General features: G+C 38.4%; 1 protein-coding gene across 5 annotated transcripts in view; it reads right to left on the bottom strand.

Moving 5' to 3' along the window:
* The window catches only part of SH3GL2 (SH3 domain containing GRB2 like 2, endophilin A1), a 29,853-nt gene extending 13,283 nt beyond the window's left edge, over nucleotides 1-16,570 (bottom strand). Inside the window, exons 1-7 of one of the 5 annotated variants that reach the window (XM_030470682.1) lie at nucleotides 13,100-16,570; nucleotides 11,146-11,279; nucleotides 10,461-10,619; nucleotides 8,881-8,984; nucleotides 5,709-5,756; nucleotides 5,423-5,450; nucleotides 1,860-3,392 (exon numbers count right to left, since the gene is read on the bottom strand). In XM_030470682.1, the coding sequence (XP_030326542.1) occupies nucleotides 3,135-3,392; nucleotides 5,423-5,450; nucleotides 5,709-5,756; nucleotides 8,881-8,984; nucleotides 10,461-10,619; nucleotides 11,146-11,279; nucleotides 13,100-13,352 (984 nt within the window). In that variant the 5' untranslated portion in view covers nucleotides 13,353-16,570 and the 3' untranslated portion in view covers nucleotides 1,860-3,134. Of the gene's footprint in view, nucleotides 1-1,859; nucleotides 5,034-5,422; nucleotides 5,451-5,625; nucleotides 5,757-8,880; nucleotides 8,985-10,460; nucleotides 10,620-11,145; nucleotides 11,280-13,099 lie in introns of those variants that run through there. The other 4 variants (XM_030470678.1, XM_030470677.1, XM_030470679.1 and 1 more) reach the window with 4 other exon arrangements.
* Nucleotides 16,571-16,623: the final 53 nt, after the last annotated feature.

The raw sequence follows: 16,623 nt of genomic DNA on the forward strand, positions 1-16,623 counted from the left end.
ACACAGTTAATTAATTGTAACATAGTTCTTAACCGTAGTAAACCATTAACGCATCTGTTAGAAGTTTCAGGGCCATCTGAACTTCCAGTCACTGACAGAAACTTAACTGTGGCCAATCTTAGGATTTAGGCCAGAACTGTAATGAAAAATTATGGGAGTTGTATATGTCTATATATATATATGTATATATATTCAATAGTTTGGGTTGGAAGGGACCTTTCAAGGTCACCTACTCCAAACTCCCCTACAATGACCAGGGACATCTTCAACTAGATCGGGTTGCTCAGTGCCCCATCCAACCTGACCTTGAACTGAGCCTTGAATGAGGCTGTCAGACTCTGTCTCATTCTACTCTGTCAGAGTCTCTGTCAGTGTGTGTAGAGACATCCCTTAGCTAGGCCTGTGGGGTTATGCGACAAGGCACTGGCAATGGGGGCTGCAGGACAGTCTCTCTGAGAGGCTGGAGCTGCCTCATGCTGGACACAGCTGGATCCAACAGACCCACCACAGCACGTGTCTGAGCCCCCCAGGCGAAACAGTGGCACCTCAGAGGAAAAACTTGAAAGAGGGCAAAACACACTGGGTAGAGAGACGAGGAAGGATAAAATAAGAGTGAGAAACAGCAGAGGGAACACCAAGGTTGAGGAAGGATGCTGAGGAATCATTCGCAGGGACCCACTGCTGGAACAATGGGAAACTGTTAAGGAGTGTCCTGGTTTTGGCTGGCACAGAGTTAATTTTCTTCCTAGTAGCTGGTGCAGTGCTGTTTTGGCTTTAGTCTGAGAACAATGCTGGTAACACACCGATGCTTTAGTTGTTGCTCAGCAGTGCCTACCCTGATCAAGGACTTTTCAGTCTCATGCTCTACCAGTGAGGAGGGGCACAAGAAGCTGGGAGGGAGCAGAGACAGGACACCTGACCCAAACTAGCCAAAGGGGTATTCCATACCACAGCACGTCATATGCTCACTTTATTCTCCCTGCTCTCCGTTCCTCTCCGTTTCATTTTTTATTTACTCTTTTTTAATTATTTCAATTATTAAACTGTTCTTATGTCAATCCACAAGTTTTACCATTTTTTTTTTTTTCTGATTCTCCTCCACATCCCATCAGGGATGAGCGGGGTGAGCATGTGGCTGCATGGTACTAAGTTGCTGGCTGGGGTTAAACCATGACAAGGAGGAAGGAAGAGCAGAGAGAAGGTGTTATGGACTGACCATAAACCTCCCATCTTCCTGCACTGCATAGGAGTTATGAGTGAAGGAGTGAAGGAATGAAGTTGAGCTTGGGAAATGCGGCTGGAAAGGTGCTATTTTAATGTTTGTCTTTTTACATAAATCTACTTTAATTGGTAATAAATAAGTTTTCTCCAAATCAAGTCTGTTTTGCTTGTGACAGTGTCTGGTAAACAATCTCCCTGTCGTTATCTCAACCCATGAGCTTTCTTATCCTTCCACTAAGGAGGAACAGTGAGTGAGCAGATGGGTGGGTATCTGGCTCTTTGCCAAGGCTAACCCACCACAATATGTGTACAACAAATAATATAAAATGAAATAAAATGCTGTGTAATATGAAAGAAAAATAATTCTAAGTTACCGTGTCTTTAAGCTTTACTAGGGGGTTTGTGAAGACTAGCATTCTTTAATGAGAAACAACCTGCATCCACACGATTGCATTCTGGTCATCATGACATTAACTTGATGTGCTCAGTGTCTGCTCATGAGGGCCATTATATGTATGAGTTTTAACTGACTGAATGACAAAAAAGTACTTTTCACATTTGCAGGAAATGAGGAATTTTTGTTAGCTGAAGTTAGCACAACAGACTTGAAAGCAAGAAAGGAATAATCCACAACATTATTCTGTTATTCTCTCAGCATTTATTTGAAATATCAATACTTTCCATAATATAGTTTATGCACTAAGCAGTAGGGAATTGTATTCACTTCACATCATCCAGTACTGAAGTGGCACATTCGAAGCAGCACATTAAACCTCTGAAAGAGACTGTACAATTTAGATAAATAGAACTCTGGATAACTAAACTAACAGAACTTTTGCAACCATTACCAAAAGAATGCCAAAAGCTAGGCACAGCACTGTACACACAAAGTGCAGGAAGGAGGAACACATGAGAACCAACTAAACATATGGGGGGAAATGTTTTTGCATATACGGCCACATGTTTTTAACTGGTCAACTCAAAAAGATAACACGGTTCATTTAGTCCTCATTGAGGAGAGAATATGCACAAATGATGTTCTAAGAATACATGGTAGAAACAAATGAAGTGAGGGTCATGTTTGGTTGGTTATTGTATTCCTCAGTGAATGAGTTTACAAAGGATATCTGGTGCTTAAGCAGCATGATTTTGTGCCAAGACTTGACAAGAAACAGTTAACAAATGCCAGTTTTATTCCCCATCTTGCCCTCTTACTGGCATTTTGGTGAGCATGCTCCAAGTACCTGAAGGGCAAATTCAGGTGGTTTGTGTCCAAGGTTTTTACTACAGGAATCCCCATTTTATGGTTTACAGTTTACCTGTGGATGGAAATAGGCCTTTTAACAATAATAAAGACTATAAGAATGGGCGGAGAGCAGCAGGACACACAGTACAGTGGTTCACTTTCTGCAAAACCAGAAGGTCTACATTTATACCATCTCTGTGAGAATAACAAGCCAATTTGGTTGGAAGATACAATTCTGGTTAGTCAATATTAGACCTGTGTGAACTGTATCATTAGAAAGGGAAAGATCGAACAGCAAGAACTCTTCTTTATATAGAGAACTAAGACTGAAAAGTAATACAATGGTGATAGGCATTATCTTCCCAAAACCTCCTCATACTTCACTATGAGTTACCTGCTTTGCTTGCCATCATCTTACCAGCCTCAACTCCGTAATGGCTCTGGTTACCACCAGGCCAGCATGGCCAATAAACTAACCCACACTCTGCTGGCTCAGAAGATACCATGCATCACCACCATGTAGTATGACAACACATAAACTGAAGATGCTCAGTGGGAATCAATAACTCTAACCACTGCAGTTTTCACTTGTAAGATGTAAGAAGCAGCATTTTGAAAGCAGTGGTACTGCACAACTATCTGGGTCACAAGTGGTGGATCAGCCATCTTAATTGGGCAATGGAACTAGAATATCAACATAATTGATGGGGAAGAAACCTGACTGGCCATGAAGCATCCCCTCATACCAGTTTTCATCAATCTGGTTAGTGAGGGTAATGATATCACCCTCTTTAAATCCCAGCTCCCCTTCATTTTCTGGTTCAAAGTCATACAGAGCTCGGCAGCATGGCTGATCCATGTGGACATCTATGGACAAGGAACACAAAGAAAAAATGTTTTTAAAAATCTCAACAGTTATAGTATCCTTTTTGCCACTGTACCTACTACAGGTTTTGCTGTTTCTGCTGTCACTCATATGCTGATGACAGTTCTTTGATAACATCCAAATTTGGATGCTAAACTTCATTAGGAGACAGCTATCAGCTTTTGACAGCCTTTGGTTTTTTATGTGACTACTAGTAGACGTCTGAGAATCCTAAAAGAACCAAGATACAATCAAGCTCACATCTAAAAGCAGGGCCATAATCACTATGGAATCTAATTTCACCTGTTTACAAAAAAAAAAAAAAAGCAGCAGCAAAAGCCCTAATGTATTTCCAGCTTTATTGGCACAGAGATGCTTTGTCTATTCACCTCAGGTAAGTAGTGTAAGGGATAGCTTAAAACAACAGCGAAGATATAACTGTGTCCTTGTCCTTTTTTTGAAAGTTTCACTGGTACAGTTACACTTTAAACCACTGTATATATGCTCCTAATCCTCTGAATTTTAATATGAGGTTTTCAAAGACCTTTTCTCCCCATTCCCACAAAACACTTGATTGCAGGGCCACCAGGGCAGATTCAGAGCAAGTTTGAAATTAAAAGCCTTCTAATATGTTAGTTCATGAACATCCAAAAATGAACCCATTAGGATGGCTAATGGATAAGTCATTAGTTAAGTTAGATTTTCAAACATTACATGTAATTAATAAATATCCCCTCCACCCCAAGACTCTACAGTTAGTATTTCAGCTTTTTCATGTATACTGGCTTCAGGATGAATAAGTTCCAGATTTTAACTTTTTGCATATTCATTTCAACCTCACTGTGGCTAGAAAGCCCATGCATGAGCTGTTTTAGGACAAAAATATTCCACTTCTATAGATCTCAATAGAGCAATTACCAGATTTAATTTATTAAATTCTGTAGTGAAACCTTTTTCATTTCTTTACCTATCACTCAGTGTATTTTGCTGTATTTGTCATGAAGACTATTTTGCTGGCAACAACAAGCCTTATAACGTGTGATCGGTATCCTTGTTGCTATGAGCTGAAATATAGAAGACCTTACCAAATAAATTCTAATGACGAGACTGCAGCTTTGAATGAACCAACCCAGACATATATTAAAAAATTTTCAAAGGCGGTGTTTGTCTGAAACTATTCAACACTTCAAAAGAAAGAACCCCTACTGAAGAAAATGCTAAATACAGCTCTCTGAAGAGGAAAACACAAATGCTGCAGACACACAGGAACATCAATCTGCCCTGCCTTAGCACAGACAAGTGTTCATTACACTGTAAGTGTCATGTTAAGTGAAGAAGACAGTTACTGGTGGTATGAGGAGAGCTTTAGCGTGCAAGACTCAAGCCATGCTCATGTACAAGGAATCTCCATTGTATCACCCTCCTCACTAGCATAGGTTACTAGGAACTTGAAAGATTATGCAAGACAATTTCCAGCTGCAGGTGCCACACGGAGATATTATTTCTGCCTGTATCTGGGAGAACATCAAACATCAGGATGTGATTGGAAGGAAGGAAATCCTGATTAAAGATATTGTGAAAAAAATCCAGTCTTGCAAGGTGGAGTGTCCTAGCAATTGTCACTGAAGTAAACTGGAATAACTGAGGTCAGGATCTGTACAGAGAACAGCACTCACCATGTCATGGAATAACAGACCATTACTGTGAGAAACAAACAATAACGCTTTCTTAGTATGTGCTAATATGAAATAGACACTTTCTTAAAATAACAATTATACACAGTCATATAAATGCTTAATCTTGCTTGTGCTGCTCTCAGTTGGACAAAGAAAGTAACTCAGATATCTTTGTTTTTCTTTTTAGTGATTTTCACTTTCAGGCTCTTTGTGTTGGACTACCTGGTTATAAAAAGCAGGATAAGGTTACAGGGGCTTTGGAGGGGTTCAGGATTCTGCATTTTCATGGAAAACTTTCTGTTCTTTCAGTTTCCTAAATGTCTTTTTTGTAAAGTTCTATATTTCAAGGTGAATTTAGTATGGCAGCATCTCTTTGAGCTTCTAGGACTAAGGATATTTTTCACATAAAGGCACATTTAAAGCACTGGATGATCTGTGAACACATCACAAAGAAATAAAGAAACAACAGTTCTAACAGCTCTCTCCTATACTATCTTCATTCTCATTATCCCTCACTATGGAAGAACTAATCTCTAGAAGAAAGCACGGAACTTCTACATTGTAGCAAAACTTCAGACAGAGTTGGCTTTTCTTCTCACATTGCTACTGCCATTTACCTGGTGGTTTAGGGGTGGTGGCATGGGATATTCCTCCATTGTGCTGAGCATTGTCACCAGTTGTGAAATCCAGGCTCATACGTGGTTTGGGCTGGTATTCTCTCCTGGGCTGAGATGATGCCTCTTTTATTCTGCCAAAACGTGAAGTTAAGTGTCAAGAATTAGTTTCTCATTAACAGATGAGATGCACCAAACTTCTTTATTTCCATGGCTGAAGTTTCGATGCACTACTCATCCAGACCAAACAAGTTTGGACATTTGGAGTAATTTTTTGTTTACAATATTAGCTTAAAATACAAAAAACCACCTGATGTGACTAGGCCATGAGGTTGTTAATTTTTCTTTCCCTCTAGGAACCTAGCAAAAGGGAAAAAGTTGTTACATGATTAGCAAGGCTTGGAGAAGTGCTGTACAAACATCTCTGCCCCCATTTTTAGCATGATTTTTGCTTCCATCCCTGGCAAGCCTTAACTGTTCAGTTGGTTGATGCCAACTCTTGTCATTTTGTGAGGAGATTGTGTGGGAATGTACTGACTTCAGCTGCAGACTTAGTTAATTTGTAATTTGGAATACTTATTTCACAAAGGTATACAACTCCAGTTTTCCTGACTCTCAAAATAAAAATACTACGCATCATTAATTTCAATTTATTCTTTTAATTGAGAAATCTAGAATTTCTAGGAAAGGGTACATTTTCAGATTCCAGGGTAAAATTCAGGGACAGGATGATGACAGAATCAGAGCAGGTTGTGCAGAACAACTGCCACATATATTTCTAATACTGCATATGAGAGAACACTTGAGTCAAGACCTCCACATTTAAAGCACAAGTTGGTTTCTCTAACCTTCTCTAGATCTGCCCTAGACTTGCTGCTGGCAGCACATTTTGATTTATCTATTGAAAAGATCTACTTAACCAGTTTTGGTCCTGATGACAAGGGTTTCCTTACTGTCCAAAGTATTATCTATGTTAGTCAGTCCCCAGAGATCACTTCTCTTCTTTACAAACAAAACAGTAAGCATAGTAAAAACATAAATTAATGTTTTTAACAGTTACCATAAATTGTCAAAATAAACTTAAATAAAAAAGTCTTTGCTTTTATTTAATGAGCAATTTTATGTTAATGAGTGTTTCACTCATTAACAGAAGTTACTTTTCAAAACAGCAAAGTTTTGATGCAAGGAATACTTAAGTTCATTACACCTAATGAAACAAACACCATGAAACAAACACCAGATATGAACTAGAAGGCAACAGTTCTAGTGACTTGCTAAAAATTACCCAAAAGCTCAGCATAAGCTATGTTTCTTAAGAAAAGAAACATCTCCAAGGAAACCATTCCTGCTTCCCAGCTGCTCTGTCACAGAACTCTGTCTTGAAAACTCCTTTTTCTTGATGAAAAGCAGAGTTTAAAAGGAAAAGCTTTTACTGACCTTCCAGATTTTATTCATTTTATTGCAAGTCTACCAATGTTTGCCAAGTTTAAACAGTAACTTAGCAGTCACAAGACATTGTCCATGCCAAACAACAGCACAAACAACTTCCATTTACATGTCTTAGTAAGTATCTAGAAAAAAGTATCTAGAAAGTAGGTTTTTATGTGCTGCAGACATCACTAAGAGTGAACGGTAACAAATTTGCTTGGGTTAAAAGTAAAGCATTGTTTATTTTCTGGTCCCTATGGTCAAAAAACAACCCCCCAAACCCAAGGCCATGCATTCTTTGCCACCTACATATCATCAACAGGAAAAGACAAGCAGTTCTAATAGTAACATCTCTACAACCCTGCTTAATCCCTGACATAAGCATATCACAGTGCTCTAATTTGTGCCCAGTGGATTGTTTAGTCAGCAGACTCTTTACAATTAGGGATGCACAGTAAGTTTATGCAAAAGATTTACTTCAGCTGATCTATAATAGCAGTCGGATGTAAGGTTCTTGAAAAGCTAAAATGATTCAGAGCTGAAACTTAAAGCAAAGATATTGAACATTTAGCAAAAGTTTCAAAAGGGCAAAGGATTATCTGAATTGATACAGGAAGAGAAATCTGTTGCAGAGAGGTATGTTCGCTTTATGGCATAACTTATGGACCACAGAACATCTCATCTGCTCCTGAGGATTCTTTTAATGCTTTTGTAAAATGAATTGCGATATTCATTTGGAAGTGCTGAAAATCACTCTGTAAGCTGTTCAGGCAGTAGTGCAAACTGCCTCCAGAAACAGCTTTCTGGTCCGCCTACCTACAAAACAAATTCTGCTCCTAATCGCAAAGAAATCTTAAGACGTAGAACTGGATGAGGTTTTACAGACTGTGTGCTCTGAGAAAATAAACACTGACAGACCCACTAATACCAGAAACTAGATCTGCACTACTAGCATCAGGAAACTGGAAGGAATCATGGATGATTAAAAACTGCCTTCACACAGTATGTGAACATTATCTGCTCTTAAGAATTACATCCAGCTTTAAGGAAGAGTCTTCTAGAAGTATGTGGACTAAAGAAATCTTTCCTTTAAGTTTTAAAGTTAAGATTTTAAGTTTCCTTGAAGAAGGACATGTGTGTAGGAAGCTGATGAAGTCTTACAAACATTATTTTCCTCACTTCAAGGGGGTACAACGGGTTTTGTGTGGATAGAAAAAAAAAGTTCTAAACTAAAAATTCTAAAATTCTGTTAAAAAGATATTGTATCAATTCTGAGATGGCACTTGCATTTACAGAAAAGAGGATGGAAGAGGTAAATTCAGTTGAACCTTGTATCAAGTTTGATCTGATAATTAAGCTGGAAGAAAGGAAAATTTAGTAAGGTGGCAAATGATGGGGGTCTCACTACCTGGCCCAGGAAGATGTTCACATAGTTATAACAAGACACCCTTTTTCAATATCAATCATTAACATCTTCTCTTGGAAGGACTACTTTATGAATACATGCAGGAATGGTAGGGAATCCAAAGTTCTAAGTCCCACTGACTTCCAGTATTTATAAGCACTTGCTTTCACTTAAATCACATTTCACAGGTTTTCTGAGCTGAGATGCTTTCCTGAACACAGTCCTCATTCAGTCATACTCAGAAGTATATGTATCTCCAAAACATATAAACCTCAGCTTGCAATTACCTAATGAAGTGACTCTTGTTTTCATATATGTACAGTTATCAAGTTGCACAAGGTAACAGCATTGCACTCATATGTTTTCTGCCTCTGTAAAACCAAAAAAGCCCCCAACAATCAACAAACTTACATAAAGTACATTACCTATCTTCCAGCTTAGAAGTAACTCGCTGTAGGATCTGTGTGGCCTGCTTGTGGTATTCCAGCTGGGCTTGTACAAGAGCAGAAAGCTGGCTCACTTGTTCAATCTGAGGATTAACATTAAAACATCAGATCTTAGGCAAGAACTAACAGCTCAGCAACAGCGAGTAAAGACCACAGTCACACTGACACTGCAAAGGCAGTTTTACTTATCTCTCTAAAAACTTGATTTTCATCTTTGTAGTTTGTAAATAGTTACATATCAGTCTTTATTCATACCCGTGTCTGGTTATGACCTGATCTGGAATGGTAACTGCAGCTCTTCTCCGCTGATGATCTCCATGGCAGATTTGCAATGAACAGCAGCCTACAGACCTACCTCATTCAGCAGAAATTATGAAAGTAAAAATGAGACTGTATTGAGAGCATAATACACCTTTTCCCTCCCTGCCTTTGAGGGACACAAAACCAGAGCGACTATGGTCATGCTTCTGGCCTGTGAAGCAAACCAAAATACGAAGATACTACATACTCTCGGATACAGAGTGTTTGTAGTGAAGGCAGACAGCATTCTACTTCATGAGGGAAGAAACATCCAAAACTTTTGTCTGGGAATGCAATTGCTAGCAGTTTCCAAAATACACAATGCAGCAATGGTATAATGCAGGCCAGCAATATCTGGTCCCACAGTGTTGGATGTTACCACAAGGATTAAAACTACAGTCTTAGTATATTTCTTTCATTCCAGCACAGCTATATTTGATTTCTAGCATGCAAGTATTTTCAGGTTTGTCATGGCCCCCCTACAGCAATCTGGTAATGAAGAATTAAATTAGATGTATATTTAAACTTGAAATAAATCCAATCATTTACTTCAACAGAAATATTTAAACTGAGTTTCTTTTGACCAAGTATTCTGTAAAACAAATTTCAGCTGAAATGTTTTTTTCCTCCAAAAGAAAGAAATTTTTCTTCTTTTTTGATTTTGTAATTTCAACGTTAATTATAAATAGAAGATTAAAAATACCTAATAGATGCTCAGTCCTTAACCAGTCTGTATGCAAAAAATAAGCTGCAGAGTCAGATTTGAGCAGTCACATGAACTTCAGCTTTCCTATTCACTATTGCAGCTGATTACAGCAGAGATCATGGGGATGTGAGTTCATCACCTCTGATCTTTACCAATCCTCTCGACAGCCCACAAACCTGAGCAAACATCTTGGCTCAAACCTTAAAACCACAACTAAGTAAAAGTCATGACTTCTATTTATATAATTCTAAGAAGGAAGTTATATTGGTTTTGTAAGTAACACTACACAGTTAGGAAGCACAATGATGCTACAAACGATTTATGTTCTTTAGCTCAGCTACCTATAAAATTAGTCCTACATGTGCATGCTGTACATTACTATAGCTTCTGAGCCTTTCAGTGAGTCCAACAAGGAGGTAAGTGATTCCCCATTGTACAGTGACAGGAAAGTGTGGTGTGAAGGATTTAATAAGGCTTTCTAGTTTTAGACTGCTCTAGGTTGCCTTCACTGCTCTTTATCAGATTCAGTTCAAAGATTAACAAGGGATCTCACATCCATCTCCAGAAGGTTGAACATGCTTGACTCAGCAATTTCTTTTGATTCATCAAACTTCTCCAGAGCCTGGCGAAGTTCTTCATCAGGGAGCTTGCCCTGTCTTTTCTTCTTGTAATCGAAATCCAGGCGTCGACCCTCCATTTTCTTTAGGTGATGCTGAAAAACAGGAACACGAATACAAGCACAGAACAAGGGATGCTCCCCAACTCTCGTACACTGCATTGTAATCAGGTCGTTCATGTACGTTTGCATGCATGTGCTGTTTGCTGTGTATCAATGCTTTCCCACAGAGGAGAAATACAGAGCAATGAAATAGGTAGTTTTACGTATCATTTAAGAAGTGATGGTGTGCTGCTGTCTAACATTAAGAAAAGGCCATGCAGAATGGATAACTGCAACCGCCATCTCTATAGTATATACATGAGTTTATAGCTTTTTAACTCTGATGCACAATTACCTGAACACTATGTTTTTTCCCTACATGTTTAAAATAAAACTCTATTAAAAGCAGTTTTGCAAAAGAACTGAAAAGTAAAACTCAAGTCACAAGAGACTATAATCAGAAATCTGATCATGTCTAAATCTGAAAGCCCATTTTAAACTACACAACTAACATAAAACTTCGAACATACACACAGTCTGCACATTTGGTATTATTAAAATGCCACATTGAGGGCAATACCTGTATTTCTCTCAGATCTTTGTCATGGAGATTCTGAAGTGGGTCAATGAAGTTTTGTTTCACTTCCATGTCTAGAGAGTCCTTGACCTCAGAAAGCTCCTTCATAGCTTCTCCGACATCTGCAAGTGCTGGTCCTGAAAAAATAGACGCCCAGTTTGTTTCAAAATAACTTAAGTTCCAAACCACCTTAGAATGAAACTGAGTCATGACACTTCCCAAGTTTAGGAACGAAAAAGAGTATAATACACTGTGTGAAAGGACAACATGGATTTTACGCTTCTGCAGCCCCCAGAGTTTATGCCTTGCAATACAGCTAAACTTGAGGATCTATGCTGCATCAAGACAGCCTTCTCCACACCCCATAGAAGGGTTGTTTTCCATTCATTCCTCACTCTGGTGAAGGAAACATGCTAGAACAGAATTATCTGTATTTGCTCCAGGATTGCCATCACCAGACACTAAAGCGTACAGAAAAATAGCTCTAATGCAAGTCTAGGTCTCCCTGTTTCTATCAGTGAGACTGGTGACAGTATCAAATGTAAAAATCTTAACAATTTCCTGGAACATTTTTAGGAAAGATTTTTTTTTATTAAACTGTTGATTTCATACACCTACTCAAGTTCATAAACTTCAAGAACAATTAGCTGCTTTCTGAGACTTCCTCCAAGATTGAGGGCCACAAATATTACCATTCTGTACAAATTTACCTCCTGTGCATAAAAACAAAAGCAAGAAGCTCAAAAATACCCTCCTGGTTTGAGGTGTAGGTTGGTGGGAAAAAAACCCCACATTTTCAAAGAATACGAAAGGTCTTAAAACCTAGAAATGTGAGAAATCAGAAGGAGTTTTGTCTCTCAAGCAGGGGATACCAGCAATGCACTACAAAACCAGAGAGCCCGCCAGACCCAGATGAAGAGTGACAAACAGCCATAATAGCTGCTATTAGTTAAGAATGTGAAAATAATTGTCCTATCTACTCTGCTGCATGCTACTGCAATCATCAGGGAATATACAGCAATTTGCAAAAACTAAATTTTATTAGTTCTTTATTTTCCCTTTTAAAATATGTTTGAAATTTAGCAAATCAGAGGCAAACAATAAAGAAAATAATCAGTAGTCTTTAGCACAAATCAACTTACATCTGCCAAGCTAACTAGTAAGTTATATAAAACAAACACGAAAATATCTTTTCCAGTGCAGATGTCTTTATGTCAGGAACAACATGTTACAAAGATTCAAATAGGAAATGGAATTTTCAGTCTTGTTTGAAGGTCCTGTGTGTTGCCATATAAAAATTTGGCCAGAGAAGCTCACACAAATACGACAGAAAGACAAAGGATCCTGTCATGTATTTTACGTTTTTCAGTTGGACCTCTCCTGTTGACGAACACATTGTTAAGTCTCAGTTTAATGTTTCTAACTTGGACAGCTATAAACTTATTCAGGGCTTGGAGGGAGGAGTGGTTGACAGATAAAACAGGAGTATTCACTAGTGCCTTAAAATGTAGAATTTAGTCAGAAAAAAAGGTCTATTAAAAATTTATCAGCTTTTATGCTTTGCCTGCAATGACAATAACATTTATTATAACGATTCTGAGGACAAAGGGGGTTATTGTACACATGCACAGACAATAATACTATTTCTGAACATGTACATCTTTCATCCCAACACATCCCCAGTAGTCTACGACAGAGTGCCTAAAGCCTACATGGATATGGGTCCAGATGGAAACAATTTGACTTTCATCCACAATAAAAAAATCTCTAGTCCAAATCCACAAAAGATATTCAACAGTCCTAGTCCTAGTTTCTCCTTAAAGGAGAAGTCTGATGAAGCATAACTCTGATGCTTCTTGCAGAAGTTGTTCTTTGTGAGAGCACAACACTTCAATAATGCCAGTTATGTTAAATGTTACTACCATTTTTATTGCATTACTATGGAAAGGGAAGTTACCAAAGTTGCATTCTTCTCCAAGCTCTCGTCCAAATTTCAGCATCGCATCTGCCAGCAAGGCTTCAGCCTGAGGGTAACCTGGTCCCTTTTCCTGGCCTCGAATTTTTGACATAGTGTTGATCATGCTGAGTTTAGCTCTGGAAGCTGAAGCAGGCAAGTGACAGAGGTTACAAACATGCAACAGTTTGATTACACAGACCGGAATGCACCCCTTAGATTTATGTGAGCTAACTACAATGTATTTGAAGGACATTATCTAAGTTTAGGACTATGCCCTGTTTTTCATCAATTATTTTTAGAGCAAAGGAATGAAGTGTTGTTGGTCACTGATCTTTTTTCCTTCTGTTCATAGGTCAGAGAGGAGGCTCTGTCCTGAACTTCAAGTCAAAGCTTCCCCTGAAATTACATGGACAGAGAAAGCCCAGGAACACTTCCAAGATAACATGTTCAACACGTGCTACAACTCAGGAAGAAAAATCTTTAATCCCCAAAACCTATCTTAAAATTCTGGGGTACCAGATGGATAGCAGGTTGAGTCAGCCTTGCTCTGAAGGAAAACTCCAGACTAAACTGGAATTTAATCCAAGAATAAACTGTGCTGCCTTATGTGTTTTAAATGTTTGAAAGCTTTTCTGTTGTAGAATATTAAATAAAACCTGTATTCCCAAACATGATGTCCAACAACCTTTGAAATTCTTTTTGCTTTTTATGGGGACTTGGGAAAACTCTACTTCAGTACGGTTTTCAACTGCATTTTAGCCTTGTATTTTATTTCAGATGCACAATACGGATCAGAAGAAAGCACACAATTACCATAATTGATGAAAACAAAGACAGCAAACATAAAAGAACAAATTTGTTTGATGATGTGCTTTAGCAAATTTTTGCAAGTACAGAATGTGAATGGCCTGCAGAGAGTGAATTAATTAATGGCACTTGACTTCAAATTTTGCCAGCTAAATTCTACTGCCAGCAAAGCTGACTCAGTGGGTGTTTCTACCTATACTACTGTGTGCGCTACAGTGGGGCAGCTACAAATGCATCTACCTTCCTTTTTGCAAAGGCCTGACTTTGTTAGTTGCTCTTAGTATTTCTGCTCACAAAACATTAGTAGCTCACACTTCTGTGCACTGATTCCACTGGTCAAAATTCAACCTCCTACACATTTTTGCAGCAAAACATAACACTAGCAGTCTGGAGTCAACAAGTGACTGCTCTTAATTTATTGTGTATCAAGAGATGGTTCTTGTTGCTGAATATGTTTCACTTTGTGGCATACAAGTGTAGAAACAGACACAGGAAAATCAGGCAAACACCATAGTACTCATTTTGCCTGAGAAACAGCTACAAAAGGATAACATTTTTTTAACATACAGTAAATATGTTTTTGTAAGCTTTCTCACTACCCTTGAGTGTCACCAGATCGTGCTTTTCAGCATCTGAATTTCTTGATGCCTTCTGTTTCTACCCACTACAGAACTACAGTCAGCAGACTGGCTGACTGTTCAGTACAAGAAACTGCATTTTAATTAAGTGTCTGGCTTTCAAAAATGGCATCGGAATTATGGTGGCAATGAAAAAATACAGAAGCACAAAAGAAACTAAGATGCAAAAAAATCAGTCAGGGTAATGGAGACAGCAAGCTTAATTAAAACAGGAATTTATGAGAGTATTTTCAGAAATAAAATAAAAAATAAGAGGGAATATTAAATTAAGTGGCAATGTTCTGGACAGGTAGGCAAGAGTAGAAAGAAGAAGGAACAGGAAAGAAAGAAAGAGATGAAAGGACAACAAGGGAAGGGCAAGAAATAAATCATAAAGAGAAGAAAGGTACGCATGAAAAATTCATGCTTCAATGATTCATCTAATCATTTAATAATGATTACATTAGAAACCTGATTTAGTAGGAAATCTCAGAATACGTCTACCAGTGGTCTCATTCCACTTTTATTCTACTAAAGTTGTTTCCAGTAACTTCCATGGGAGCAGAGGTGTTTGTGCTCACTCAATCTCAAAAGCCCATCTGAGCCCTTTCATTTCTATTGCTATATTGTGGTATTGCGTGTGCTTTCTTCTCTAAGTTATGTTTCAATCTGAGTGATGATAGGCAGAGATCCACAAAACACCACACGGAAGTGACCTGAATACTTGATTTTCTTCCAGTTGCAGTCCCTCTCCTTTACATTGGCTTTCATGGTGTCACTAACGATTCACCGTAATATGAAGTGTTAACAGCACCATGGCAAATTGTAAGAATATTGCCAGAAGAGTTTGAAAGAAACTTCAGCAGTGGGTTCAACTGATCATTCTTTGTATTTTCAATCTTGTTCATCTTTCTTTTTCTTGAGATTACGGTCATGTATATCTGCATGGAAAGTCTTTGAGCCTTCAACACGTTCAATTTTGATTATTTTCAGCTTTTTTTTTTTTTAAATAATTGTTAAGTCTACAAAGCTATCTTTTTCAGCCACACTAACCTGGGCCCAAAATCTCTTTCAATAAATTCACCTTTGCCTCTAGTATCCTTTCCTCTTCCCTCTTTCCCTACCTTTTCTCCTTCCCCTTTCCTTTTCCTTTTTCTTTCCAGCATTAGTTAATTGTTTAGTGAAGTTAGACAACGCTAAATACTTCATTTACTGATCCTTCAAAACACCATGAACCCAATTATCTTTAGCACTGCACTGTTATCCAAGAATATTGATGTTTTCAGGGCACATGCTATTATCAAGGAGTATATGGACTACTGTAATAGATGCGAAGCTAGCTGAGAGTTGATTCCTGCTCATGACTGAGAGACATAACGAAGTATGTTTTTTGCCAAAGGGTATTTGGTAGAGTATACGTGTTTATGTTCATTGTGAGAGTTTGCTGGAAAGAGCCAGGAAAACATAGGTGTGCAGTTGTTCTATGACCTTCATACTTCGCCATACCAGGGTGCCTGGCCAACGCTCTCGGTGACGACGTGAGATCATGAGAAATTGCATGGCCCCACGAGTAAACAACTACCGAGCTGGCATAAAGCTGGTTGTTTTTCTAAGGGTATAAAAGCAGGACCCTCTTGTAGCTGAATCTGAAGCCTCACCTATGGGTGGATGCTCCTTGTAGGAATTTTCCCAGTTACCTGAGACTCCCAGCATCGGCTGCAATGGGGCTTCCCAGCTTGAAGTGTGGGCCTGGATGATGATGCGGTGGTAACTGGTGATTTATTTCTTCTTAATCTCTGTTCTCGCTATGCAGCAATTGTTTGATGCATTCCTAATTTTCTTCTGTGCCTTATTTATACATCTCTCTGAATTGCTATACTGTACTTAACTCACTATAGACATACATACCTGATTCGCGTTAGTGTGCTTATTCACTTTAGTGTGCTTGTTTAATAAACTGTGCACATTATACAGCTGGTGTATGGTTCTTTTGTTGAGCACCCTGCCTGTCTGCAGAACAGCTACATCCCAAACACTCTTCTTCCTGCAAAACACCATAATTTTAAGACATCTTTGTTAAATTTGTGTAAATATCTTTTT

This window comes from Strigops habroptila, chromosome Z (assembly GCF_004027225.2).
Source record: "Strigops habroptila isolate Jane chromosome Z, bStrHab1.2.pri, whole genome shotgun sequence".
Lineage (NCBI taxonomy): Eukaryota > Metazoa > Chordata > Aves > Psittaciformes > Psittacidae > Strigops > Strigops habroptila.